We start from the raw sequence: 26781 nt of genomic DNA, 5'->3' as shown, positions 1-26781 counted from the left end.
GCACGTGCTCCCACACACACACACACACACACACACACACACACAGCTGAAACAAAAATATGCTGAACAATACTCAACCGTTACTCAAATTATGCACTCTAGTGTTTATGAATTTGTTGTAGTTTTTTTTTTTTTTTTTTAAGAAATGCTGTTCAGGGCTTCCCTGGTGGCGCAGTGGTTGAGAGTCCGCCTGCCGGTGCAGGGGACACGGGTTCGTGCCCCGGTCCGGGAAGATCCCACGTGCCGCGGAGCGGCTGGGCCCATGAGCCATGGCTGCTGAGCCTGCGCGTATGGAGCCTGTGCTCCACAACGGGAGAGGGCACCACAGAGAGAGGCCCCAGCACCGCTAAAAAAAAAAAAAAAAAAAAGAAATGCTGTTCACAGTCGATTACATTGATTTCCTAACCATAAATACCACCCACAATCTGAAAAACACTAGTCTGGGAGAACTAAGAGATGAGGGGGCCTGGATTGTCACTCCAGCTTTTCTACTTCTTCTGCTTTTGGTAGAAGTAGTAGTGGTAAGCAATGACTGGTATGGTTAATATTTCCTGGTCCAAGCACTGTGCTAAATGCTTGTCATGTATCATCTTCCTTCATCCTCACAACGCCTCTCTTGCTCTTCCCCCTAAATCAGTATTCATGAGGCAAACAGCTGGTTAGAGTCAGAAAGGGGTCAGGATGGGGAGCACATATCAGAATGTTCCTGTCACTGGAAAGACCTGTATAAATGACTAACTAGACATCTCACGGTTGTAGTTAACGGGAGGCCTCTGCTTAGCGGTGGATATTGTCTGTACATATCGGGTACATCCAGCCCATTGCCCTAAAAGCCGAGGTGGGACCAGGGGATGTGCCAGCACAAGCGAGTTGCTGTCCTGATAGGCCGTATCTGAGTGCCCAGTTACAGCCCTGCACAGCTTCAGCGGAGGGCTTCCAGATCAGATATTTGGAGTCTGTATGGTGAAATTCAGGTGTTAGAAATAATGGGCTCACTCATTAAAAGACTGAGGAAAGTTTTGGCCCTAGGCAAGGACTATATAGGCAAGGGAAAAAGAAAATAGTACAAGTTTAAAGCCATTTTTATTTAATTGTAGGTAGCTGTACCTCTCTGGGCTTTCCTTGTCTGTTGCTAACAGGCCTCTTCTCTGTTTCTTAATTCCAGTGATATCAATAACTAAGATATCAATTTTTCTCATGGTTTTCATTTTGTGTTTTATTCTTAGGTATATACACATACATGAGCTTTGGGTAAGAAATGTCACTTGTTTATTGATGGGTGACAGGTTGTTTTTTTTTCCCTCCTCTCCTCTGTTACAGTAGATTTAGACTTAGGACTGTAGCACAGATTTTTACATTCTTATAAAGGAGTCTCCTGTTAATCTCGGTCAATATTTTAATATTTTTATATTTTACTGGGGTCTAATTTTGTAATTTTATTGATCAAGTATTCCAAAGATTATTAACTGAAAACTGTGCGGAACTAAACAAAATTCTATTCTGTGGTATCACACAATAATATCAGTGTTTATCACATATGTTTTAGCAAGCTACACAGTCATATGCCTTATTTTTAAAATAACTCTTCACTTTTCTTTTATTTGTAATGTAACAATCTTTGTTTACCAAATGTCTGGATTCTCCAGATGCGTCTGCCTTTTGAGAAAGATGTGACCTTATAGGCTTGACTCCTTGGACAAACTCTGGACTGAAATACTATGCATGATGATTTTATTACACAGTCAAAGATGCTTTTTAAAAAATATTTTACTCTAAATAAACATTTGAATATGCTAGGGAAAATTTAAATAAAGACAGTTTGTGTTTTCTTCTCTCAATTCCTTTTTAGCTCACTGTGTCAAGTTGCATAGTTAATGTCTTCACAGACCACAGCAGAGTCATTTAATGCGGTAGTCTGAGCCTTAATGTCCAGAACTCTGAGTTCTAATCTCACAATTAGATCTAAGTTAAGTTCCCTTCTTAAAGAAGAAAATCTCTCTCTTCCGAAGAGTAGGTTGTGAAGTGTGACAATGCTTATGAGAGAATGTAATGAAAGTGCTTCAAAGAGCTGTGAAATAACACTTGTGCTAGTTAAGCTTTCTCATCAGCATTTTTCTCACCTGCCATCTGTCCCAGCCTTATCAATCCAAAGCAAATTATTGCTCTTATGGGAGCTTTGATCTTCATTTTAAAGTAATGCCAGGTAATTCCTCCACGCTCTGAATAAAACCAAAGAAAAATTTTCCAGGTTAATAAGTTAGAGGGTATGGGGAGGGGAAAGAAAGGATTAGATACTGTGATATACTGACTAAATGTAAATAAGTTATGTTTGAGCTAGTTTACTAAATTTTCAATATCCTTGTCCTTTAAAATAATGAATAATGTTTTCAGAAAAAGTCTAGTGATTATAAATTGAATTATATTTTTAATATCTCTTTAAAAAAACACCCTATTGTTATATCCATTTTGTGAACCCTTTGATAGTACAAAGGCTCTTTGCAATGCAGTTAGTCACCATGTTATATTGTCATTTTAAAAATTAGGATTTTTGAAAATGTTTCCTTAAAGCACTTAAACTGCATTCAAGAAGGCAAGTAAAAGCAGAAGGGACCATTTAGTTTATTTGTGCTTTTTGAATTTGCCACTGGTGCTAGAGTTTGTTTTGAGAGATAGTCCTGTCTTTAAACTACAAACTGCAGCTGTTTCTTTTGTAACTGTTTAAATCTGAAACTGATTTAAGACTTATGAAGAAGTACTTGGATTATAGGAAGAGTTCTTAAGGATTTATTTTAAACTTTAAGAAACTAGAATTTACTTTAGAAAGTCTCAACTTTTAGGGACTTGTGACTGTGTGTGTAGCTGAGCAACGTGAAGACAAGACTTCATGTCTTGTCAGAATCTGTCAGAGCTGAGGGGGACACAGGAGAGGGGCCCAGGAGTGGCCTGAAACAAAACGGCGTTTCTTCTCATGCTCCTGCTGTCCAGAGGTTTTCTATATTGATGGTAAGATTTTGCCGTAACTGACTTCGGCTGCTGGTTAACTTGCTTATTTAATGACAAGAAAGGAGTTTTAATGTTCTTATTATATATAGCACCCCCTCCACCTTTTCATTGTTAAAACATTTTGCTTCAAAGTAGGCATTTTCAGTGCAATGTAATGAAATGAAAACGAAAACCTAGAGCGTTAGGTCATTTGGGGACATTTGACTCAGCAGGTAACAACAAATGGATTCCATCCTAGCAGATGGGAACTAGTGAAAGCACAGCAGAAACTCTGGAGGTGCATGGAACTGGACTGGGAGCCCCAGAAACGGTTGGGAGGGTCTAATAAAGGTTAAAACAAAAACACCAAAACCTGGGTAGCTAGAGGAGGTTAAAAGAAAACATTTTTCCTCTGAGCAAGACGATAATATACCAGAAGACACGTGGCAAAGCTTATTCAGTGTCGTACTTTATGTTTATCACCTTGGAGAGGGGGAGTTTGCTTTGTGGAAGCACGTTGCATGTTCCCATCTAGTATCCGGAGATAATAGAATTAAAACACTCAGGTGGGGCTTCCCTGGTGGCGCAGCGGTTGAGAGTCCGCCTGCCGATGCAGGGGACACGGGTTCGTGCCCCGGTCCGGGAGGATCCCACATGCCGCGGAGCTGCTGGGCCCGTGAGCCATGGCCGCTGAGCCTGCGCATCCGGAGCCTGTGCTCCGCAATGGGAGAGGCCACAACAGTGAGAGGCCCGCGTAGCGCAAAAAAAAAAAAAACCCACTCAGGTGATTATGGGCATTGAACTGGGGACCAGTAACCAACGGGGCTTCTGAGCAGCAGCAAAGCAGTTTGTAGCTCGTGGCGGTCTGAAAAGTATCTGTAAATTCTGGTCAAGCAGTTGACTTTGGCTGTGATTCACTCTTGGGTTTGGGCCCAAACTCCTCTCTTCATACAAATCATCGGTTAAGCTTTGCCAGTTACTGAAAGATCTGGAGCATGGGTGTCCTCTACACAGTGTCTTTGTTTCTGGAATTCTCGGCCTCTCTGGAGAAGCGACATAGACTAGTCCAGGATGTGAGGCATGAGGCATGAGACAGAGCCTTTCATTCCAAATAAGCCAGGGGCATTTTTGACAGGTTGTTTGCATTAGCATCATTTCCTTATGTTTTATTGTGGTTAATTAACAGGAGTTTTATGAAGATTTCAGGTACCATTCTTGTTCTAAAAATGGATCAGCACAGCACAATTTAAAGCTATTGTGACCTGATTAATTTTAACATTTATTACACATTCAAAAATGGAGAATAATCCAAGAATGATTTAATTTGAGAATTCAGACATTGAGTAATAAATAAACATGTGGTACTAATTAACATGAGAATTGATAAAAGGCGAGGAGCTGCTCTGAAGATGGGTCTCTGTTGCTCGTCTCTGGAGGGTGTGAGATGAGGATCAGCACTGGGAACCCCAGGTGCTTACTGGTCGTCTACCCGGCACTGCGCTCATACATCTGTGTATCGCCATAGTTCAGGGCAGGTGGTGTCTGGGTGCTGATTCAGTTCCCACCCTTGAGGAGTTTACTGTCAGGTTGGGAAGGCTGTCCACATATAAACTGATAACGAGGAACTAGAATATTGTTCCTATAAATAAAAGGTGGTTTTTTCCTGCATTAAAAAGTACCATTTTTGATGGATATGTTAAGTGGCTTGATTGTGGGGTGCCTTACACGACGTACACATATGTCGAAACCTCACGTTGTACACCTTAAGTACAGTTGACCCTTGAACAACGCGGGTTTGAACTGGGTGTGTCTACTTACGCGTGGACTTTTTTTCAGTAGTAAATACTTCAGTACTGCACTCTCCAGGGTCAGTTGAATCCGAGGATACGGAAAGGCGGTTACAGAGGAGCCACGTATATGGGGGGGGGTGGCTATAAATTACACTTGGACTTTTATGTAGAGGGTCAGTACCCCTAACCCCCACTTTGTTCAAGGGAAACTATATGCAATTTTAATTTTTATTTGTCAAATATACCTTAATGAAGCTGGGGGGAGAAGCACCGTTTTTAAGTGGTCATAATTAAGGAGAAGCAGCTAAGGTGACATTAAGATGGCTTACAGGAACAAATTGCTGACATTTGTAACTGCGTTTTCCCAAGCGAAGTTGACAGAAGAATAAAGTGACGCTGCGTGTGCGTTCCTTCTTGCTGATTGTTTTCACATGTGGAGCTTAGTGCTCGTTGCATTTTGGTCTCTAAATTGTGAGAACAGTTAGAAATGAATGAAACTGTAAAGTCTTCGCATTTTTTACAAAGGACATATGGGTTATGTTTTCTCTAATTTGTTTGCATAAAAGATTTTGGAAACTTGTACTGTCGCCATTAACTCTGTTCATTGGCCTTTGTACTCCTACTGTTGTTTGGCATTAAAATAAAACCCTGAAACATGTTACGTCTTGAATAAGAAAAGCTTTAGAATCCTAGATAAGCTGGATTATGGCTGGTGAATGTGGGGCTGGAAGAGGAGCTCCCTGTAACCTTGCTTCCTAGGTAAGCATACCTGTGTTTGTATTAAACATGGTTCATAACTTAACCCAGCAGGTCATCATTATTTTGGCGTTCAGAGAATCACTATTTACAGTGGGGAGAAGAGATGGCTGTGTGTAACTTGGCTTTACTTAACCTTTTGTGAAGGTTTTTGAGGGATCTAATTTGATGTTTTGTTTTGTCTGTTGGCTTTTTTTTTCTGACAGCCTTGGTATCATTTTGCTCATGTTAAATATTCCTTTTATTAAAATTTTTTTGGTAAGCCTAACCTAGGTAAGTGCTGTTCTTGAGATATCTACGTTTGCCTTAAAGGTTTGGGTGTTTTTATGTGTCAGAAAATTTAAACATTTATTCATTTGTTCATTCATTGAAAAGATACTCTGAAATGAATGTGTAAAGTCTCATTTTGAGATTGCTCTTAATTGCAGTGGATAAATGAAAGGTCCTGATAAGATTTTTTTTTTTCAGTTAAGGAAGTATCTTATAAATCCCCCACTCATCTTGAATAATAAATTATTAAAAAATCAAGCACAGTGAGTTATTGTTATTAAGTCAGATCAGACTTATTATTAAAATTTGGCTTTATTGATCAAAGTATTCATTTTATAGCATTGTTTGAATTTTAAACCACAAAGAAGTAATTGGTCTTTAGGTTCAAAAGTAGACAGTCTTAAACAACATGATACATAATGAAACCTGGAATATTTTAAATTTGGACATAAGGTGCTACAGTTTTGCTTTGGCTTATGAAAATCAGTAAAATCTTGAAATACTACCTTTGACCACTAATCTCAGAGGTTATTAGGGACTTTTCTGCTAAAATAACTACCCTATGAAGACTTGGCACAATGAGAACATCCTGGGTATTTTACTCTGTTGCCTTTGTGAGTGCGCGCTCTCCCTCTCTCTCTGGGGGCGGGGTGGTGGTGGTGGTGTTTCTTTCTTAATGTATCAAACAGTCCATTCCTTCTTATTGCGCGTAGTGTTCCATGGTGTGGATAATAGATGTATACCACGGTTTGTTTAACCATTTGCCTATTGAAGGACATCAGGGTTGTCTCCAATTTAGGACTGTTACCAAAAAAAACTACTATAAACATTTGTTATACAGATTTTTGTCTAGACTTCAGTTTTTGTTTCTCTGGGATAAATGCCTAGGAGTATAATTGCTGAGTTGTATGGTAAGTTGTATGTTTTTAAGAAGCTGCCAAACTGTTTTCCATTTAGTTACCAAACTAAATGCCAGGCATTTCCAAAGTGACTGCACCATTTTATATTACCACTAACAAAGTCTAAAAGATACAGTTTCTTCACATTCTTGCCAGCATCTGGTTTTGTTACTATTTTTAAATTTAGCTGTTCTAATAGATGGGTAACGGTATCTCACTGTGGTCTTATTTTGTGTTTCCCTTATGGCTAATGATGTTGAACACCTTTTCATGTGCTTATTTACCATCCAAACATTCCCTTCGGCGAAGCGTATCCTCCTGTCTTTTGTGCATTTTCTAAATGGATTGTTTGCTTTTATGTTGTTGAGTTACAAGAGTTCTTTATATATTCTAGATATAAGTCCTTACCAACTTGTCTTTTCATCCCTTTAACAGGGTCTTTCACAGAGCAAAAGTTTTAATTTTAATGCAGTCCAGTTTATCACTTTTTTATGTGTCATGCTTTTGGTGTTATGTCTAAGAACTCTTCACTAAGCCCTAGGTCTCAAATATCTTCTAAAAGTTTTATATTTTTACATGTAACATTTAAATCTATGATCCATTTTGAGTTAATTTTTGTATAAGATGTGAAGTATAGGTCAAGATTTAATTTCTTGCCTATGGATATGCAAGTATTCCACCACTATTGAAAAGGTTCTTCCTCCGTTTAATTGATTTTTTTTAGTCAAAAATTGGTTGGCCATACTTGTGTGGGGCTATTTCTGGATTCTCTATTCTGTTCTACACATCCATATGTCTACCCTTTGCCAACACTATACAGTTTTGATTGCTGTAGCTATATAACAGGGCTTAGAAATTGGATAGAGTGATTCTTCTGCAACTTTATTCTTTGTCAGAATGGTTTTAGCTCTTCTAGTTCCTTTGCCTTTCCATATAAATTTTAGAATAATCTTGTCTATATCTATAAAAATACTTGTAGGGATTTTGATAGGAATTTTGTTAAATCTATATATCAGTTTGAGAAGAATTGATATCTTCACTGTAAGTCTTATAATCCATGAAAATGGTTTATCTCTCCACTTATTTAGATCATCTCTGATTTCTTTCATGAGCATTTTATAGTTTTCAGCATGCAAGTCCTGTACATACCTATTAAAGATTTAGACTTACACCTAAGTATTTTTTTAAAAGCAGTTATAAGTGGTGTGGTGGTTTTTATTTTAGTTTCCATGTTTTATTGTTAGTATATTGAAATACAGTTGATCTTTTAAAATTAATTATTTATTTCAGTTGTAAAATATACATAGGATAACATTTACCATTTTAGCCATTTTTAAGTATACAGTTTAATGGCACTTAATACATTCACATTGTTGCACAACCATCACCCCTTTCATCTCCAGAACTTTTTCATTATCCTATACTGAAACTGTGCCCCTTAAACAATAACTCCCCATTCTTCCCTCCCCCAGCTCCTGGCAACCATGATTCTAATTTTGGTCTCTATGAATTTGACTGCCCTTAAGTACCTCATATGAGGGCTCTCAAACAGTATTTGTCCTTTCTGTGACTGGCTTATTTCACTTAGCATAATGCCTTCAAAGGTTATTCCCTTGTGTGTGTCCGAATTTCATTCCTTTTTAAGATTGAATAATATTCTTCCATGTGTATATACCATATTTTGTTTATCCTTTCATCTGTCAATAGATATTTGGGTTGCTTCCACCTTCTGTTAGCTGTGAATAATGCTGCTATGAACATGGGTATACAAGTATCTGTTTAAGTCCCTGATTTCAATCCTTTTGTGTATATATCTATTTCTCTTCTTTGGAGAAATGTCTATCAAGTCCTTTGCCTGTTTTTAAATCGTAAACTGGGTTTTTGGTTGTTGACTTTTAAGACTTCTTTATATATTCTGGATATTAATCCCTTATCAGATATGTGATTTGCATTACAGTATATTTTTGCATGTTGATCTTGTATCCTGTGTCTTTGCTGAACTTACTTACAGCTCTTGTTTTATAGAGTCCTTGAGATTTTCTGCATAGACTGTTATGTCATATGCAAGTAAAAACAGTTTAATTTCTTCTTTTCCAATCTGTATGCCTTTTAGTTCCTTTTCTTGCCTTATTGCATTGGCTGGAATGTCCAGAGCTATTTTGAATAAAAATTGTGAGAGCAGACATCCCTGCCTAATATTAGAGGGGAAAGTATTCACTCTTAATCAAGTTGAGGAAGATCCTCTATATTCCTAGTGTCCTCAGAGTTTTTATCACGCATGGCTGTTGAATTTGTCAAGCGTATTTTCTGCATCAGTTGATGTCATCATGTAATTTTTCATCTCTGTAGTAGATTATATTGACGGTTTTCGAATACTGAATCAGCCTGGCATCCCTGGGATAAACCCAATGGCTAAATTCTGTTTGCCAACATTTTGGAAAGGATTTTTGCATGCACATTCATAAGGGATACTAGTTTGTAGTTTTCTTTTTTGTATTGCCTTTGTCTGTTTGGGTTCACTCCTTTTTTACTTTCTGAAAGAGATTGATAAAGTTGGTGTTAATTCTTCTTTAATTGTTTGGTAAAGTTCTCCAGTGAAACCATCTGGGTCTGGATATTTCTTCTTCAGTGATTAATTGCAAATTCAATTTCTTCGCTAATTATAGGGTTATTTACATTATCTATTCCGTGTTGGGTAAGTTGTGGCAGTTTTGTGTTTTTTGAGGTTATTATCTAAAAGTTTCCTTTCTTGCTAGACTGTCCCTTTCCTGGTCCTTTGGTTAGATTGAGAAGGCTTTTCATGGTACTTCTATGTTTTTGGTCTGTATGTTGGTGTTTTAAGTTTCCAGCTTTTCCAGTATGCCATCTGGAATAAAAGGGCAATAAGAAAACACAGGGAGCTCACCACCGTGTCCTTCGTCGGGTCTCAGAGACCCTGGGCTCTCACCTTCTCTCACCTTTCAGTGTCTTCTTATGTATTATATATGATGCCAAGCGTTTTCAGTTGTACTTAGTGGGACAATAGGGAAAAGTAGGTCTGTTTCATCTTCCTGCAAGTGGAAGCCCTCTTGTCTTTTATTTAATTTTTAAAAAGTCCAAAGAACGATTTTTTACTAGTTAGGAATTGTTTAAACTATCACGTTTGTTTTAGCTGTGCGTTTCTGACTGTGTCTTGAAAAATATTAAACACGTTACAGTTAGTTAGTGTGTGGTAAATGGATGATTGAGAAAAATCTGTAATTTTATTGCCTGGTAAAAGTTGAACCTGATAAAATCTGATCCAAGTTTTATAAAGGGCTTTTTTTTTTTTTATCACTCTACTATTACTTCCTATATTAACTTTCAGAGTGGTTATAGCAACCAGTTTTAGGTTTAAAAATTCAGAAAAGAAAATCAAGTTTTAAAAGAGTAGATCTGTGACAATAAGCACAGTTCTGATAGATGAAACTTTAACCGAAAGTGGGATCCAGCTGCTCACCGCTCAAAAGCCAATAAAGAGGCCAGGTTTGTGGAAGGGAAAGTTTGCTTTACTTTGGATGCTGTCAACAGGGGGTGGGGGAGGGCGAGGGCGAGGGCGAGGGCGGACGCCTGTCCAAAGGCCGACTCCCCCTCCCCCGACAATCGGGGGCAAGAGCTTCTATAGAGAGAGGGAGGGGGCTGCATGCAGAAACAGCACAGCCGCCTCTGACAGTCATCTTGAAATTGGTCGTCGGTGGTCTGACCAGCGTCATCTCGATTGTTTTAGGTACAGTTAATCTTCAGTTCCAGGGTCGGTTTGTTTCCATTTCTTTGAGGCCAGTTCTCGGAATTGTGGCAGCTTATGTCATGGCTACAGTCTGGTCACCATGTAGTTCACTTCTTCCACCTGGCGGGGGTTTCAGTATCTATTAGACAGCTTGCAGGATGTGGCTCAGAATGTTATCTGTAGCCCTTGAGGAGGAACTAAAGGTCCTTGACTATGCTTAATGACTAAACTATTATTATTTGGTCTCCTTTGACTGCTTTCCTTTGTTTCTGCAGTTTCTCACTTGTCTGATTAAACTTACTCTTTGGCTAAAATTTTTCCACAGACAAAAGGCAGGCCGAGGACATGGGGAGGCAAGGACCATAGGGTCCTGCTCCATTTTAATACCACTGTGACAGTCCGTTACTCCTGAGGTTTCGATGTTCTTAAATGTACTTTTAAGGGACCATCAATTTCTCTCTCTTTTTCTCATCTATTGTTAATATATTAGCTTTTTAGTCTCCACAGATTCACTTTATCATATAACAAATAAAATTAAATAGAAATCTGCTATCTTCTAATACAAAAATAGTGAATCAAAACATTATTGTACTAAGATATAAGATGACAACTGAGGTTCGTTTTCTCTGTGCTTGTTTGCACTATTATTAAGGCACACCTGAGTGTCACTGTCTCCATTCTGAAGCTTTTAATGGGAGCAGAAATGAAAAATGGCCATATGAATGTGGCTGTATAGGATTTTTACTGCTACATCCTTGTGGGTGTTTTGTTTGTTTTTTAAAGTAATCCTCTGTCCTGAGCACTATTTTTAAAGCCAAGTGGCAAGAAATTGTTAATGCACCCTTATATTCATACACTGATTTTTTTAAGGTGTCATCTATATCTGATTGTATGATGAGGGAATTCTTCATCATTATCTGTAGGCCCCACTTCCAGATACTGATGATCCCACAGTGTATCCTGAGTATCAGAATTTCTTAAAGCTTCCCAAGTGATTCTAACGTGCAACCAAGGTTGAGAACCACTGCACTAGAATTTAGCTTACTGTATTTAACGTGTTTTCTTTGAGAGTCTGCAGTTTCCCCTATTGTTAATATCTTAAATTTTTCTTACTTTTTTATTAATAGACTTTTTTTTAAAAGCAGTTGTAGGTCTATAGAAAAATTGAGTCTAAAGTACAGAGTTCCTATATGCTCTCCAATCCCCCACTCCCAGTTTCCCCTATTATTAACATCTTGCATTAGTATGATACCTTGTTATAAATGATAAGCCAACATTGATCCATTGTTATTAACAAAAGTGCATAGTTTACGTTAGGGTTCAGTCTTTGTGGTGTACATTTTATGGATTTTGACGATTGTATAACGACACGTGTCTACCATTACGTTATTTTACAGAATTGTTTCATTGCCCTAAAAATCCCCTGTGCTCCCTCATTCATCTATCCCTCCCCTCCCAATCCCTTGGCAACCACTGATCTCTTTACTGTCTCCATGGTTTTGCCTTTTCCAGGTTGTCATATAGTAGTGGAATCATATACAGTCTGTAGCCTTTTCAGATTGCCTTCTTTCACTTAGTAATATGCATTTAAGTTTCCTCCATGTCTTGTCTTTTCTTGATAATTCATTCCTTTCATCACTGAATGATAGTCCATTGTATGGACGTACCACAATTTGTTTATCCATTCACCTACTGAAGGAAATCTTGGCACACATTTGCTTCCACATTTTGCAATTAATGAATAAAGCTGCTATAAACATTTATTTGCAGGTTTTTGTGTAGACATAAGTTTTCAGCTCCTTTGGTCAAATACCAGGAAGCACAATTGCTGGGTTATATGGTATAAGTATGTTTACCCATTCCTTTTTAATGGTTGCATACTATGATATGTATTATTGATAATAACCCCCCCCCCATTGATGGACATTTAAGTTTTAAATTTTTTAATTTAAATTACAAATAATGCTACAACAGAGTTTATACATCTTTTTGCACACATACTGATATTTATGTAGAATGGACTCCTAGAAGTAGGATTGCTCTGATCAAGATAATGTGCATTTGCCCTTAGCCACACGTAGTATTATCAAGTCTCCTGAGGAAAAATTTTGGCTGGACCTGAGGATTTGGAGGTCAGACTTAAAAATGGTAATTGAATCCACAGACATGGATGAAATTTCTGAGGGAGAAAATGTAGAGTAAGAAGAAAGAACAACCTAGAACAGAACACTAACTCCCAACATTTAACAGTCAAGTAAAGAATTGCCCTGGTGGTAAGAGAATAACCAGGATAAATGGTGTCAGGAAAGTGGAAGGCAGAGTGGATTTCAAAGAGGAGGAAGTGGTCCTCTGAGTTTATACTTCGCTGAGGGTGGTAAAGACTGCAGTGTTTTTTTCGTGTTCAATGTCAGGGAGACCCTTTGACCTTAGTGAATAGAATGAAGGTGATTGGACCAAGATACACATTGAAATAGCCTGTGGAGTGAGTGGGGAGGTGAGGAAATGGCTGTTAATATAAATGCTCTTTAAAGGAGAGAAAGAGTAAGGTAACTGGAAGAAAAGATAGGGGTCACAGAGAGTTTTATTTGTGCCAGATAGCAGTCTTCAGCTTTTGTGAAAGTTAGTGGAAAGGAACTAGTAGAGAGAAAAATTCCAGAAAGTTGCAAAAAGCAAAACTTGAATTCGCCACTTGCCGGCAGCTATTTTTGTAGCACTTACACTGTATTAGGTATTATAAACGATCTAGAGGTGATTCGAGCTATACAGGAGGATTGCATAGGTTGTGTGCAAATGCTACAACATTTTATATAAGGAATATGAGCATCCTCGGATTTTGGTACCTGCTGGGGGTCCTGGAACCAATCCCCCATGGATACTGAGGGATGACTCAGTATGAAGATGGAGCTGAGACCAAGAGTGAGGAAGAGGACAGGTTTCTGGATTGAGACCCTGGCAAAGAAAAGTGAATTTGTGTTTGCCCCTATGGTAACTACTGTAATTTCAACTTGTATTTTATGAGGATTTGAAAATTTCCCCAGGAAATTTTCAAAAGTCTTTGCTGCTTGAAGGTACTTTTAGAAGTCTCTAGCTTAATTCCCTTGGAAGGAATCAAAATCAACCCAACGCCAGATTCACTCTTTGGAAATTAGTATTATAGCTAACTTTTGTTGTATTTGGGAATTTGACTTTGTGACCAGCAACATCATTACCATTATGGTAATACCTTTCGTGAGCTATCAAATATGGTGGAATTTAAAGGTATTGATTTAGAAAAAGCTAATTTGTCAAACCAAGTGAACATCATTGATCCTAAAATGAACTGATTCAATGTATTTGATAACTAAAAAAAATTATTAGCTATTCATGTATTGACTTACAGTATTACCTTTTGCTTTTCCGTCTTTTCAGAACTCTACTTACGATTTTTATTCTTATCTTGATAGCTAAATTTACAGATACTCTGAAGCTGGTAAGGATCTCTACCTTGCCAGAAGAAAAGAAACAATATGAAAGTACCTCAGTAGGCTGGAGTGATGAGACTATGTCAGAACAAAATTGAAAAATTGAAAAAAGTACAAATGTAATGCTTGGGTTCCAAACACACACACACAAATAGGAGGGAAGATGGGACGCTGAAGAACATAGTTTAGCATTTGTTAATTTTTTTATTTGAAATAATTTCAAATTTACAGAAAAATTGTAATACTAATACAAAGAACTTGTTCATATTCTTCAGCCAGATTCCCCAGTTGTTAATGTATTTCCACATTTGCCTTATCATTTCATCCCTTTTGTTCTGTATTTTTTTCTCAACCATTTGAGGGTAAGTTGTAGATATATTGAGCTATTATCCTTAAATATTTCAGTGTGTATTGCCTGAAAACTGGAACACTTTTGTACATAGAGTACAGCCATCGAAGCCAGGAAGGTAGCATTGATATATTACTACCATTTAATCCACAGACCCTATTCATATGCCACAGATTTTTCCAGTGATGTCCTTTATGACACAAAACCACACACACATACTTACAAACCTACTTTCCTTTTACCTTCTTTTCTTTCTGATCCAGAGTTCAGGTTGGGATCATGTGTTGCATTTATTGTCATGTCTCTTTAGCCCCCTTTTCCCTGGAACAGTTCCTTAGTGCACTCCAGGTTTTTCATTACCTTGACATTTTTGAAGAATACACTCCAGTTACTTTGTTGAAAATCCCTTAATTTGTGTTCATCAAATGTTACTTCATAACTAGATTCAGGTTATGTAGTTTTGGCAAGAATACCCTGGAAGTGATGCTGAGTTCTTACTGCGACATCTGAGGAGGGGCACACGCTGTCGATTCATCTGACTGCTGGGGACTCACTTCGTAAAGTGAGATATGCAGGTGTCACTGCTGTAAAGTTAATAAGTATTTTGTATATGTTAGTAAGTAAATATTTTGTAGGGAGATACTCTGGGACAATGTAAATACCTTTATCAAACATACCTATTAATTTTTACTTTCATTGATGATTCTTATTTGGATCATTTATTACTGAGATAGCTGGCAAATGATTTTTCTCATTCAGTCATTCCTTCTACTTTTCTTAGTTGGTATTCTACTACAAGAAAGAACCATCCCTTCTCCGTTTGCTTGTTTATGTCAGTGTGGACTCATGAAATCCTAACATTTTGGTCAATGTATTATATAATCGATTACTCTCATTATTTGTTTTGAATGCTCAAATTGTCTCAGACTTGGCCAGCAGGGTCCTTCTCAAGGTGACTCCTGTATTCTTTTGATGCATCTCCAACATTTTTTGAGCATTTACTTTCTGGCACAAAGTATTCCAGGCTCACCTTGTACTTTCCCTGACCCAGCTCTGCATTCAGGCACTTCTCCAAGGAGCTCTAGTTCCTTTTTGTGGAGAGTAGTATTTAGCAAACAAGATCTGGGCAATAAGTATGCTCATTGCCACTGGGGTTTCATTGCTTCCAAGCCCTCTCAACAGACAGATCCAGGAAATGCACTCACGCACTTACATCTTCTTGTGTATTTGTATGTCGATGCAGTGTATAAACACCATGAGTTTTCACCTGTACCTCCAATTCTGATCCCACACAGCAGAACTTATTCTAGTCTTCTCCCTTTCTAGCCCTTCTCTGGCAGAGAAATCCAGCTCCCATTTTTCTCGGTATATTTATTTATATGATCAGTTCCTCTGTATGTAAATAATCTCTTGACCACACAAGCCAGGAAGGGCTTAGGCGGCTCTGGACTCGAAGACTGCCTCTTTGGCCCCAGCCCCTACACACATCAGCAGCTGCACAAACCAGCTTCCTTTGTCTTTGAGAAACTCTGTAATGGTAAGTTTTACGTGTTTCAATTTACATTTATTATATTGTTACAAGTTTTTAAGTGTAGCCTTTATTAGGGTAAACATTGGTGGTGAAAAAGGAAGTATTTAAGGATCAAAACACATAGAGTAGAAATTTGAAAGAATACAACCCTTATTCATCATCAGGAGAGGTTTGCTATTAGCATTTTACTTAGGTAACCAGTAACCAGTATCTGAGTAGAGTCCTCACGGCAGTGAGCTGAGGCAGGAGGTGAAGTTGGTGTGGTTTTTGCACGCTGTAGACGATGAGTCTGGCATTATCCTGTTTTCCTCTGGTGACCTTTTTACAGGGCTTTGATGCCATAACGTCAGAACTAATCTGGAGTTCTTTCTGGTAAGAATCATCTTGATGAATTAGTTTTATATTATGATTTCTGGGAGTCAAGAGGTTTTTTTAATTACCATCATATCACGAGTTTGACAACATTATGCAGTTTTTTCCCTTTAAAAAGATATTTCCACCAGGACAGTTAGGCAAGAAAATGAAATAAAAGGCATCCAGATTGGAAAGGAAGACATAAAACCATCTTTATTTGCAGATGACATGATCTTGTATATAGAGAATCCTAAAGACTGTACTAAAAAACTATCGGAACTAATAAGTGAATTCAGCAAGGTTACTGGATAAAAGATCAACACACAAAACTCAGTTTTATTTCTGTATACTTGCAATAAACCATCTAAAAATGAAATTAAGTAAACAATTTTATTTATAATAACATCAAAAAGAATAGAATTGTTAGGAACAAATGTAGCAGAGCAGTGAAAATTTTATATTCTGTAAAATACAAAGCATTGTTGAAAGAAATTACAGAAGACCTAAATAAATGGGGGGGAAATTCCATGTTCATGGATCAGAAGACTTAATATTAAGTCTTCAAATTGACCTACAGATTAAATGCAATCCCTATTAAAATAGCAGCTGGCTTCTTTGTAGAAATTGATTGTTGATCCTAAAAGTCACATGAAAATTAAAGGAACCCAGGGCTTCCCTGGTGGCGCAGTGGTTGAGAGTCCACCTGCCGATGCAGGGGACATGGGTTCGTGCCCCGGTCCGGGAAGATCCCACATGCCGCGGAGTGGCTGGGCCCGTGAGCCATGGCTGCTGAGCCTGCGCATCCAGAGTCTGTGCTCTGCAACAGGAGAGGCCACAACAGTGAGAGGCCCACGTACCGCAAAAAAAAAAAAAAAAAAAAGTAAAGGAACCCAGAATAGCCAAAACAATCCTTAAAAAGAAGAACAGAGTTAAAGACTATGTGATTCTGGTATATAGATAGACATATGTATTAGTGGACTAGAATTGGGAGTCCAGTAAGAAGCTCATATTATGGTCAATTGATTTTCAAAAATGATACCGAAGACAGTTGAGTGGACGAAAGCATAATCTTTTCAACAAATGGTCCTGGGTCAACTGGATATCCACATACAAAAGAATGAAATTGATTCCCTATTTCACATGATATACAAAAATTAACTCAAAATAGATTGGATCCAAATGTAAGTGCTAAAACCATAAAACCCTTAGGGAACAAAAATAGGAGTAAATCTTCATGACCGCGGATTTGGTGATGGTTCTTAAATATGACACCAAAAGCACAAGCAACAAAAGAAACAAATAATAAATTCGACTTCATCAAAGTTAAAAACTTGTATACTTCCAAACACATCATCAACAAAGTAAAAAGGCAGGTCATAGAATGGGAGGGTGTATTTGCAAATCATATATCTGATAAGGATCTAATGCCCAGAATATATAAACAACTCTTATAGCTCAATAAAAAGCCCAGTCTAAAAATGGACAAATGATTTGAATAGAAAGAGGATATATGAATGACCAATAAGAACACGAAAAGAAACTTATCATCATTAGCTTTGACCCAGTGCAAATCAAAATCACAGTAAGATGCCACGTCATACCCACTAGGATGGCTACAATAGGAAAAGCAGATAAAAACAGGTGTTGATGAGGATGTGAAGAAATTGGAACTTCATACACTGCTGGTAGGAATGTAAAATGGTTCAGCCACTTTGGAAAACGTCTGGCAGTTCTTCAGTAGGTTCAACACAGAGTTATCATAGGACCCAGCAATTTCACTTCTAGGTATATATCCAAGAGAAATGAAAACACACAGAAACTTGTACACAAATGTCCATAACAGCATTATTTATAGTAGTTTAAAAGTAAATAACCCATATGTCCATCAACTGCTGAATGGACAAATAAAAATTGATACAGTAGTTCCCCCTTAAGCCTCAGGGGATATGTTCTAAGACCTCCAATGGATGCCTGAAACCATGGATATACTGAACCCTATATACTATGTTTTTTCCTATATACATACCTATGATAAAGTTTAATTTACAAATTAGGCACAGTAAGAGAATATCCGAATTGCCAACATCACTACCCTTGCACTTGGAGCCATTACTGAGTAAAGTAAGGGTTGCTTGAACACAAGCGCTGTGATATTATGACAGTTGACTTGATAACCAAGATGGCTACCAAATGACTAACAGGTGGGATACACTGGACAAAGGGGATGATCCAAGGGGTGGGATGGGGTGGTGCGAGATTTCATCACACTACTCAAAGGAGTGCACCCTTTAAAACTTATGAATTATTTCTGGAATTTTCTATTTAATATTTTCGGACTGTGGTTGACCACAGGTAATTGAAACTGAGGAAAGCAAAACTGTGGACAAGACGGGGGAAACTACTGTGTATCCCTACAATAGTATATGATTTGGCAATAAAGAGGAGCGAAGTGCTGATGCCTGCTGTAATGTGGGTGATCCTCGAAAACATTGTGCTAAGTAAGTCAGTCACAAAAGATCACATATTGTCTGATTCTGTAGAGAGATTGGTACTGCTTGGGGCTAAGGACGTTCGGGACAGTGGGGAGTGACCGTTAATAGGTATGGGGTTTCCTTCTGGGTTGCTGAAAATGCTCTAAAATTGATTGTTGTGATGGTTACACACCTCTGTGACTACACTAAAAACCATAGATTCGTACACTCTAAATGGGTGGACTGTATGGTGTGAGAATGGTTGCTGTAGAGCTGTTGTTGCATATTCTGTCACAAATAAGCTAAGTTTAGATTTGTTTGCTTAGTTTTCATTTTTACCGAAAAAATATTCTGAGTGAAATGACTAGCCAACAGTATTCCTTACAGAATACGAAAATGTGTAATTCTCCCTGAGGGATTTCCAGATCGATTTTTGAGTCTCCCACCAAATGGGCTTGAAGACCTCACTGATTGAGCTCAGTTAATTTCTGTCATAACTGCTGTGTATTCCCTTGCCTTGCCCTTTGCTTTCCCATACTAAAAAGCTTCCTCTCAAATTCTCTCCACCTTCCCCATACACTCCCCCATGGCAATTAAAACATTTGTTAATACCTCTTGTCACTTTACAGTGTTCTAAATCATGTTTGGCTTTGAACTTGCCAGAGTTGAGTTTGGTTTCGTAGTTGGGTTCCATCGTGTATTTATTTGTTCAAATTTTCAAATTCCATCATATCCCCGTTTTGCCCAGTGATATTTAGCTTCGTTAATGTTACCGAGTCTACCATTTATACAGCTATCTTTATGAGAAACTGTATGTAACAAGTATGTAACTTGTTTTTATGTTTATGTTTTCATGTTCTTGCAATGCTGTAACAATAAATAAAGAAGTTAAGAAAACAGACTGTTTCATCAGTTTCTGGAAAGCCTAGAAGTTACAGAGTCTCTTTAAGAATAACGAATGGGGCTTCCCTGGTGGCGCAGTGGTTGAGAGTCTGCCTGCCGATGCAGGGGACACGGGTTCGTACCCCGGTCCGGGAAGATCCCACATACCGCGGGGTGGCTGGGCCCGTGAGCCATGGCCGCTGAGCCTGTGCGTCCGGAGCCTGTGCTCCACAACGGGAGAGGCCACAGCAGTGAGAGGCCCACGTACTGCAAATAAATAAATAAATAAAAAAAAAAAAAAAAAAAAAGAATAACGAATGAGTTAAATCCCCGTAAGAAGGAGAGGTAAAGCTTTGATCTCTAGGTTTTTTCCTTTGAAAGCACCCGTGATGTACAGTTCACCTCCTGTGAATAAAGAGTTGGGGGAAATCAAGCAGGTGCTGCCCACCAGAGTCTTCCTTGAAGATTAAAACATCACAGAGTTGACAGCATATTTTTATCACTAGAGATCAAATGCTCATCTCAGAAAAGGGTTTGCAGGATTGCCTTTGGTTTTTATTTTATGAAATTAAATTGTGATATGTTAGAGAAAGGAAAGATGGAAGAAGTTCGTGTTGGCGGACATTTTTAAGACATCTCAAAATGAGCTGGCAGCTTCCCGTAGATAAGATGACAAATGGCCTTTAACCTCAAAATGGCTTTATTTTTCTAGTATCTTCAAGATCCCCTCAAGAAGAGGCCTGTTGTGCTGTATCGGTTCAGCTGTGTAGCTTTTTGTCTACAAATGCTGATAACATGTGTCAGGCAAGCAACACACATGATTACAGGAGGGTTTTGTGAGGATATTTGCTTTTTTTTTTAACTTTAGTAAATAAATCAACTAATTTTCAGTGTTTTAAGTGTCTGGTAGAATTTTTCTTGTTTAGGTTTTAAATTTAAATTTTAATACTAATTATATAGATTCTACTAAGAATCAGAATCTGCCTTCATTGCAGATGAAATTAATGGTTATAAAACTGCAGACTGCTAATCCCAGAAAACACAATTGTAGTTTGTATAATGATAGTCAGTGGTTTCTGAAGTTGATGCAATACCCATCGAAAGGGTAATTGACTTGATTTTCTGGCCGTAATGTAAGATGTGGCTAGAATGTAATCCAAAAGACGCTGTATTTAAATCTTTAAATGCAGCTTATGGAATTGTTAAACTCTGAGAACGTGGATGGACATAATGCATCTTATGGAATTGTTAAACTCTGAGAACATGGATGGACTATTTGGGGAGGCAAGGGGGAGAGGGGTTGGAGAGAGGGTTGTGTGTGCGGGCCGACATCACTATTTCTGTATTATTTGAGTTCTTAAAAAAGCATTACTTTTATGGTTTAAAAAGATATAAAATAAGAAGTGGATGTGCATTTTATTGAGTATTCAGTAATTTCATTGATGACTAATTCCTAGAAAATGTTAAGGTTAGTTCAAGTTATTGAAATATCAAGTTTTAAACATTTTACAGTGTCTCTTTTCTTTGTTTCTCTTATACTCTGTCTTGTTGATCTGTTTCCTTTTTCAAAAGTACTGGCAGTTTTAGATTGATACTTTGGCACCTTTGGGTAGGCAGAATTCTAAGTTTACATTCCAAATTGGAGCTGCAATTTCAGTGTTTTTAGGTAGGGAAAGAAAGATATGCTTGATTGCTACTTTTTATCTCTATGATGTTTCAGTGCCTTTTTTTTTTTTTACAGTCAAAGTGTGATAATGGGAAAATTTAAGAATTGGGGGCAATTAAGAAAACTAATTTGTATTTCAATACATTTATAAAAAGTTTCAATTAAGTCTCAGTATTTTGGTGAAATGGTGATAGAATGTCAGGAACACAGCATTTGGAATATTAAACAAACAACAGCAGTAACAGTAACTACAGTGCCATGAACTTCCGAAGTATTTGAGCACTGAGACCAAATATATTTGCGTCTCCCATGACTTGGATATATTAACATTGAAGGGAATGAGGAGAGGATTTTACAATTCATTATTACCACTTTTTGTGGTAATTACATGTGATGTTAAAAAATCAACAGCTGGTTGATATCTACTCTTTGAGTATATTAAGCATTTGACTACTTTAATCCAGAACAAAGGCCTCAAAAGTATTTGGAGTAAAAAGAACTATTGAACTTGATTGATTTCTTTGCTCTAAGGTTCTCTAAAAATGCTATAAATTAATTTAGAAGTTTTATGAAAATTAGATATATAAGTTAAACAATAGACTCAGCACATCACAAGCCAGTGTGTGTTTCGGTGGTTGAATCTTAAAGCTTTTCCTGTAATCTTAATAAACAGAAATGAAATATATTTTTTGACAAATGAAACAATACAAAATTTCCTACTCTCTAAGAGGAGTGCACTCTAAAATAGTTGATGTAAATTATACATAATGGTGGGTTTTTCCTAATCTTCTGTTTTCATTTTTATATAGAAAAGAATAAAAATTAGAGGGTGGCATTTCATTCCAGATAAAATAAGATAATGGCATATCAAATCTTAAGTTTTTATTTGTTAGAGTGTTCCATTCATTTGAATTTTAAAGGATGTCTGTCCTATTTTAGGATAAAGGTTTAAACTGTGAAACATCATTCTGTGTAGCTAAATATAGACATGCTTTAAAATGCCATTTTAAAAAGTCAGGGTTTTAGATTTAGCCGGTTTTGTGCAATTTTGCCACTGTCCTTGCTTCTCTCCTTTGCTCTTCTTACTGATCTTTACTAGTTTTCTATTTGTATTAGTTTCTAAGCATAATTGAATCTAACCTTTTCCTACTAGTAGCATTTATAAGCAGGTGATGGAGATTTCTGTGTTGCAATCCATGTGCTTTAAACTGTCAGAAACTGACAGCAGGAACCAGATCCCTGCCTTTTCCTTTGCTTGTCATTTACCCTGGTAAGGGATGTGGTAACCTAGTAAATGTCAAATATTTAGTTGTTTTAAAGTATGTGCATTTTCTGCTTCAGTTGGATAAAGTAATTTGTAAGAAACAACACATATTTTGAAGTCCAATGAGGTACACCAAAGCCACTTGAAGTATTTACAACAGAGAACATTTAATTCACGGAATTGGTGATAACAGGCAGTGGTATTGCTGAGAGCCAGGAGCACAGAGATGTGACCGAGAGAGTAGCAACAGCAGGAAACCACTGCCACCCCTGGGCTGAAGAGAAAAGGGGCTCAGGGTCCAGGGAGGGCAACCAATAGAAGCTGGGTAGTTCTAGGCAAAGGGAACAGTTAGAGATAAGTACTGTTAACAGGTTAATGTATGTTTGTCCAGATCTTTTTCTATGCACATACTAGGCTTTTAACACTGAACCTATTTTTTTTTTCACTTAACAATCTATTTTCCTTTGTCTTTTTAATAGCTGTATAACATTTTACTGTATGGATATACCTTAACATGTTTATTAACCAGTTCTCCATTATGGACATTTATGTTGCTTCCAGTTTTTTAGTATTACAGAGAGTATTGCTGTAAATATCCTTACACATATATATAAACACTGGTGTGTTTGTTTTTCTAGGACAGTGGTTCTCAATCCACCTCTTAGGCTTAAGAAAATACTGATGCTCAGGTTCCATTGAGACAAGTTTTTAAATCAGGATCTCTGGGAATAGGATCCAGGCTTTGGTATTTTTAAAAAACTCTTCAGATGATTCTCATATTTAGTCAGCTGTGGGCTGATTCTGAGAACTGGTCTTGCTGAGTCAATGATTTAAAAAAAAAAACATTTTAGTAGATGCTGTTAACATTGTTTTCTGTATTAGTTAGGATTAAGAGCAACTGCCAATAATAGAAACCTAAAATAATTTGTCTTAAGGTAGTTTTTCTCTGTTTTATGTAGAATTCTAGACAGAGGCAGTCCAGGGCTGGAATGGCCGTTTTGTTCCACGAAGTTCTCAGGTACCCAGGTTCCTTCTAGCTTTTGTTTTTGCTGAACCGAGAGAAAGCTGCAAGACAGAGGTTAGAGCTCCTACTGTGATATTTATGCTCTAAGCAGCAGGATGAAGGAAGGGCTGAAAAAGGAAGGAGGCAAAGACCCTGGGCCAGCTGTCCTACAAAACCCTTTACTTGTATCCTGTTGGCCAGAACTTGGTCACAGGACCACACCCGGCTGCAAGGAAGGCTGGGAAGCAGTATGCCCTGCTAAAAACCAGGAGATCTTCTACGTGGAAGAAAGGAGAACCGATAGTCGCCGTCTCCGAGAAAGCTGCAAGCATCTGCCCTCCTGCCTGCGCAGCATGAGTGCCCATCGCCCCAACCTGGCCAGTTCAAGTCAGCCCAGACTGCTGAGTCAACAGAAAGCCTCACTGCAGGGATGGAAACTTCACACAGTGAATGTTGGCTCTGGGAGAGGCAAGATAAATTTAAATCAGACTCAGGAAAGATGCTGGAGAGCTGTAAACTTCATCGTGTATGAGAAAATAATAAGGACATTGAAGGCCATTTGAAAAATTGCATACAATTCCTTGTCTCTCTCCCTGATGTTTCAGCTCTCTTTGTGGAAGGAATTTACTGTCTTTCAGCAAGGCATTTGTTATTTATTAACATACTCAAGTTAGTCTTAATACTGCACAGTGTCATTTGAACATACTGCTCAGAGAAGACATCTTAATACATAGTACATAATTTTTATACTTCAGTTAAACATTCTTAAATTAGGAAATGAAAAGTGGTTTGATAGGTGCTGTTTTTAATCCATCTTTTTTGTTAATGCAGTGGATGAAGATCGCAGTAAGGAACCTGACCGCCTGCAGGTGTTTTACAAGAAGGCCATAATGCCTTACGGTGTGTATAAGAAGCAGCAGAGAGACCCGAGCGAGGAGGCCGCCGTGCTGCAGTACGCGAGCCTGGTGGGGCAGACGTGCTCCGAGCGGATGCTGCTCTTCAGAAACTGAGTCAGCTCAGTCGCCTCTCTGCCCGGGCACTCCTGCCAGCGTTGTGCTGCTGACGTGTGCAGCAGTGCAAGTTCATTACCCGGGGGAAACTCTGTAACCGTCCGCAGATTAGACTTTTTAATTTTGATGGCTATATAGCTTTTCTAAAATATTTTGTGGCAGTGTATTTGTGAGAATCTCATGGTTAATATAAAGATTTTTAAAATGTGTTATGACCGAGACTCATAATTGGGGTGTATCATTTCGGAAGTCTGTTTTATGAACAAGAGACGGTAAACTTCTCTTGTTAATATTAAAACAAACTGTTTTCCTCAGAGCCATTTAAAACATTCGTTTATGCTGAAAGACCTTAGGTGTGGGGAAGAAGTGGGAATTCTGTGTCATCACTTAGAAAATGTCTTCTCAAGGCAACAAAACTGAGCTGTTACTCAGTGTTCAGTATTACATTACTGCCGAATGTTATACTATGTAGTTTAATAGAAAACTTGGAAAAAAGGAAATAGTACAAACTTCCAAAAAAGGATGTTTGTTGTGTTAACATCGGATGTCTCTTTACCCAGGACAGTCCTATTCGTGTCTGCTGTCTTGGCACAGTTATTTTTCCCGGAATAATTCTTACTCGTGCTCCCTTTTACTCTCCAAAATATCCCAGTTTGGACAATAAAATACGTGATTACCGTAGCTATATATTATATTGTCGAAAGTGGGATACTTTGCGTTATTTCTCAGATCTAAGAAGTGCAGTTTTTTTTGAAAGTTGTTGGCTCCTGCCTTGACCTAAGCCCCATCAAAGGTAAATATAGACTAATTTTTATTTCCTTAGAACTCAGGACACTTGTTTTTGGTTATTGATTAAAAATTAGTTTCTATCTGACTACTTTTATAGCTGTGCCACGCATTGCATTTAAGTGAAGCAGGAATCATCTTGACCTCTGTTCCAGGGCAGGAGGTGAAACCACCCGGTTCTTGCCCTTTGATTTGGGGGCCAGAGAGGAGACACTACACTTACTAGTCTGCAGCAGAGGCGGGTCCTTCTTTCCCTCTCCCTTCTCTTAGTTGGTCCTTCACTCATTCAGCAGATGTCCCTTGTCCCCCACCTTCAAGGTGGCAGGCACTGTGCCAGGAGGTGGGAGGGGGGCAGGCGAGTCGAGCTGTGCTGGAGGTGGGGAGGGACAGAGGAGGCTTGCTCTCCTGTGCTCTTTCTCAGCTGACCACCACCTGCTGCCACCTGCTTGGCCACTGAGTCCTTTTCATTTCTCATTTTGCCCATATTTTCATTTTCTGTTGATTTATCTTTTAAAAAACCGTGTTATAAAACTTAGTGGCTTGAATCCCACTACCGATTTTTAAACTTTTAAATTCACTGAGTTTAGGTATAAAACATTAGAAAATAATTTCAGCTAGCTAGAATAAAAGAAAGGATCATAAAACAATGGTTTTAAAAATCAGATGTCTAGAAGTTGAACATCCAAATAAATTGTATTTATTCATTCAGAGAGAGAGAGTGTGTGTATGTGTGTAGCACCTACCATGAGCAGGTGCTTAGCTAGCTGGGGATGGAGTAGTGATGGCATGGATTTTGCATTCTCTGGAATTTTGTCCTTCAAAATAGTCTCCCAAGAGCATGTGATAGACTCTTATTTAGAACTGCCTTCAGAATCTGTAGAACATATAAAAAAATATTTCCCTCTAAAGTGAAGATAGCTTAATTTTTTAATGATTTATGAAAATGATACTTTAAGCAGCTAAACATTAAGCAAAGCATAAATAAGAGAGTAAGAATGACCTGAAATCCTATTGAGTTGAAAGAAATTTCAAAATAGGACTTCAGAAGCGTTGTGAGTAATCTCAGTATTATTAAAATAAGTAGGGTGGGTCCATACCTGGTACCCTTGGCATTGGAATGTCCAGGTTGATGTCATCAGGTGCGTTACACCAACTTTCATCTTAGTGTGTAGAATGGAATTCATTAAGATCACAACTCAAGTATCAGATGAAGAGAAAGCTTGGATCTTACTTCTTACCACAACTCTGGTGTTTTCCTGCAGAGTTCAGTTTAGGATCCCTTCAGAGGAAAAGGATTAAGCCCCCTCTCTGGAACCGTGGTGCTCTCCCTGTGCGTGGCTTTCTAGGTTGGCTCCATTGAAGCTCCAGAGAGAGGTGGGGACGAAGATTCTTCTACTCGGTTGCTATTTTCGTGTGTTGTTTTTCTGAGAGTAGACAGTGTGTTGATCCTCATGAACAAGGTGTCTTCAAAAGACGGTTATTTGTTCTTTTGAGCCCTGCTGAGTGAATGTTGATAGTGGGCTAGAAAAGGACAGTCAAGGAAAGTGACTTGGCTCGGTCAG

General features: G+C 38.1%; 1 protein-coding gene across 9 annotated transcripts in view; it reads left to right on the top strand.

The window, feature by feature from the left end:
* Positions 1–26781, top strand: part of ATE1 (arginyltransferase 1) — a 177591-nt gene that overhangs the window by 129399 nt on the left and 21411 nt on the right. For 7 of the 9 annotated variants that reach the window (XM_027112812.1, XM_027112810.1, XM_027112804.1 and 4 more), the window contains one exon: positions 24255–25418. The exons of 1 other annotated variant lie outside the window; for it this stretch is intronic. In XM_027112812.1, coding sequence (XP_026968613.1) covers positions 24255–24433 — 179 coding nt within the window. In that variant the 3' untranslated portion in view covers positions 24434–25418. Of the gene's footprint in view, positions 1–23379; positions 23439–24254; positions 25419–26781 lie in introns of those variants that run through there. One more of the 9 variants, XR_003433947.1, reaches the window with a different exon arrangement.

Source organism: Aethalodelphis obliquidens, unplaced genomic scaffold (assembly GCF_003676395.1).
Source record: "Aethalodelphis obliquidens isolate GAN/ISIS:26980383/991018 unplaced genomic scaffold, ASM367639v1 scaffold11, whole genome shotgun sequence".
Lineage (NCBI taxonomy): Eukaryota > Metazoa > Chordata > Mammalia > Artiodactyla > Delphinidae > Aethalodelphis > Aethalodelphis obliquidens.
This window is presented reverse-complemented; position numbering and strand designations above follow the sequence as displayed.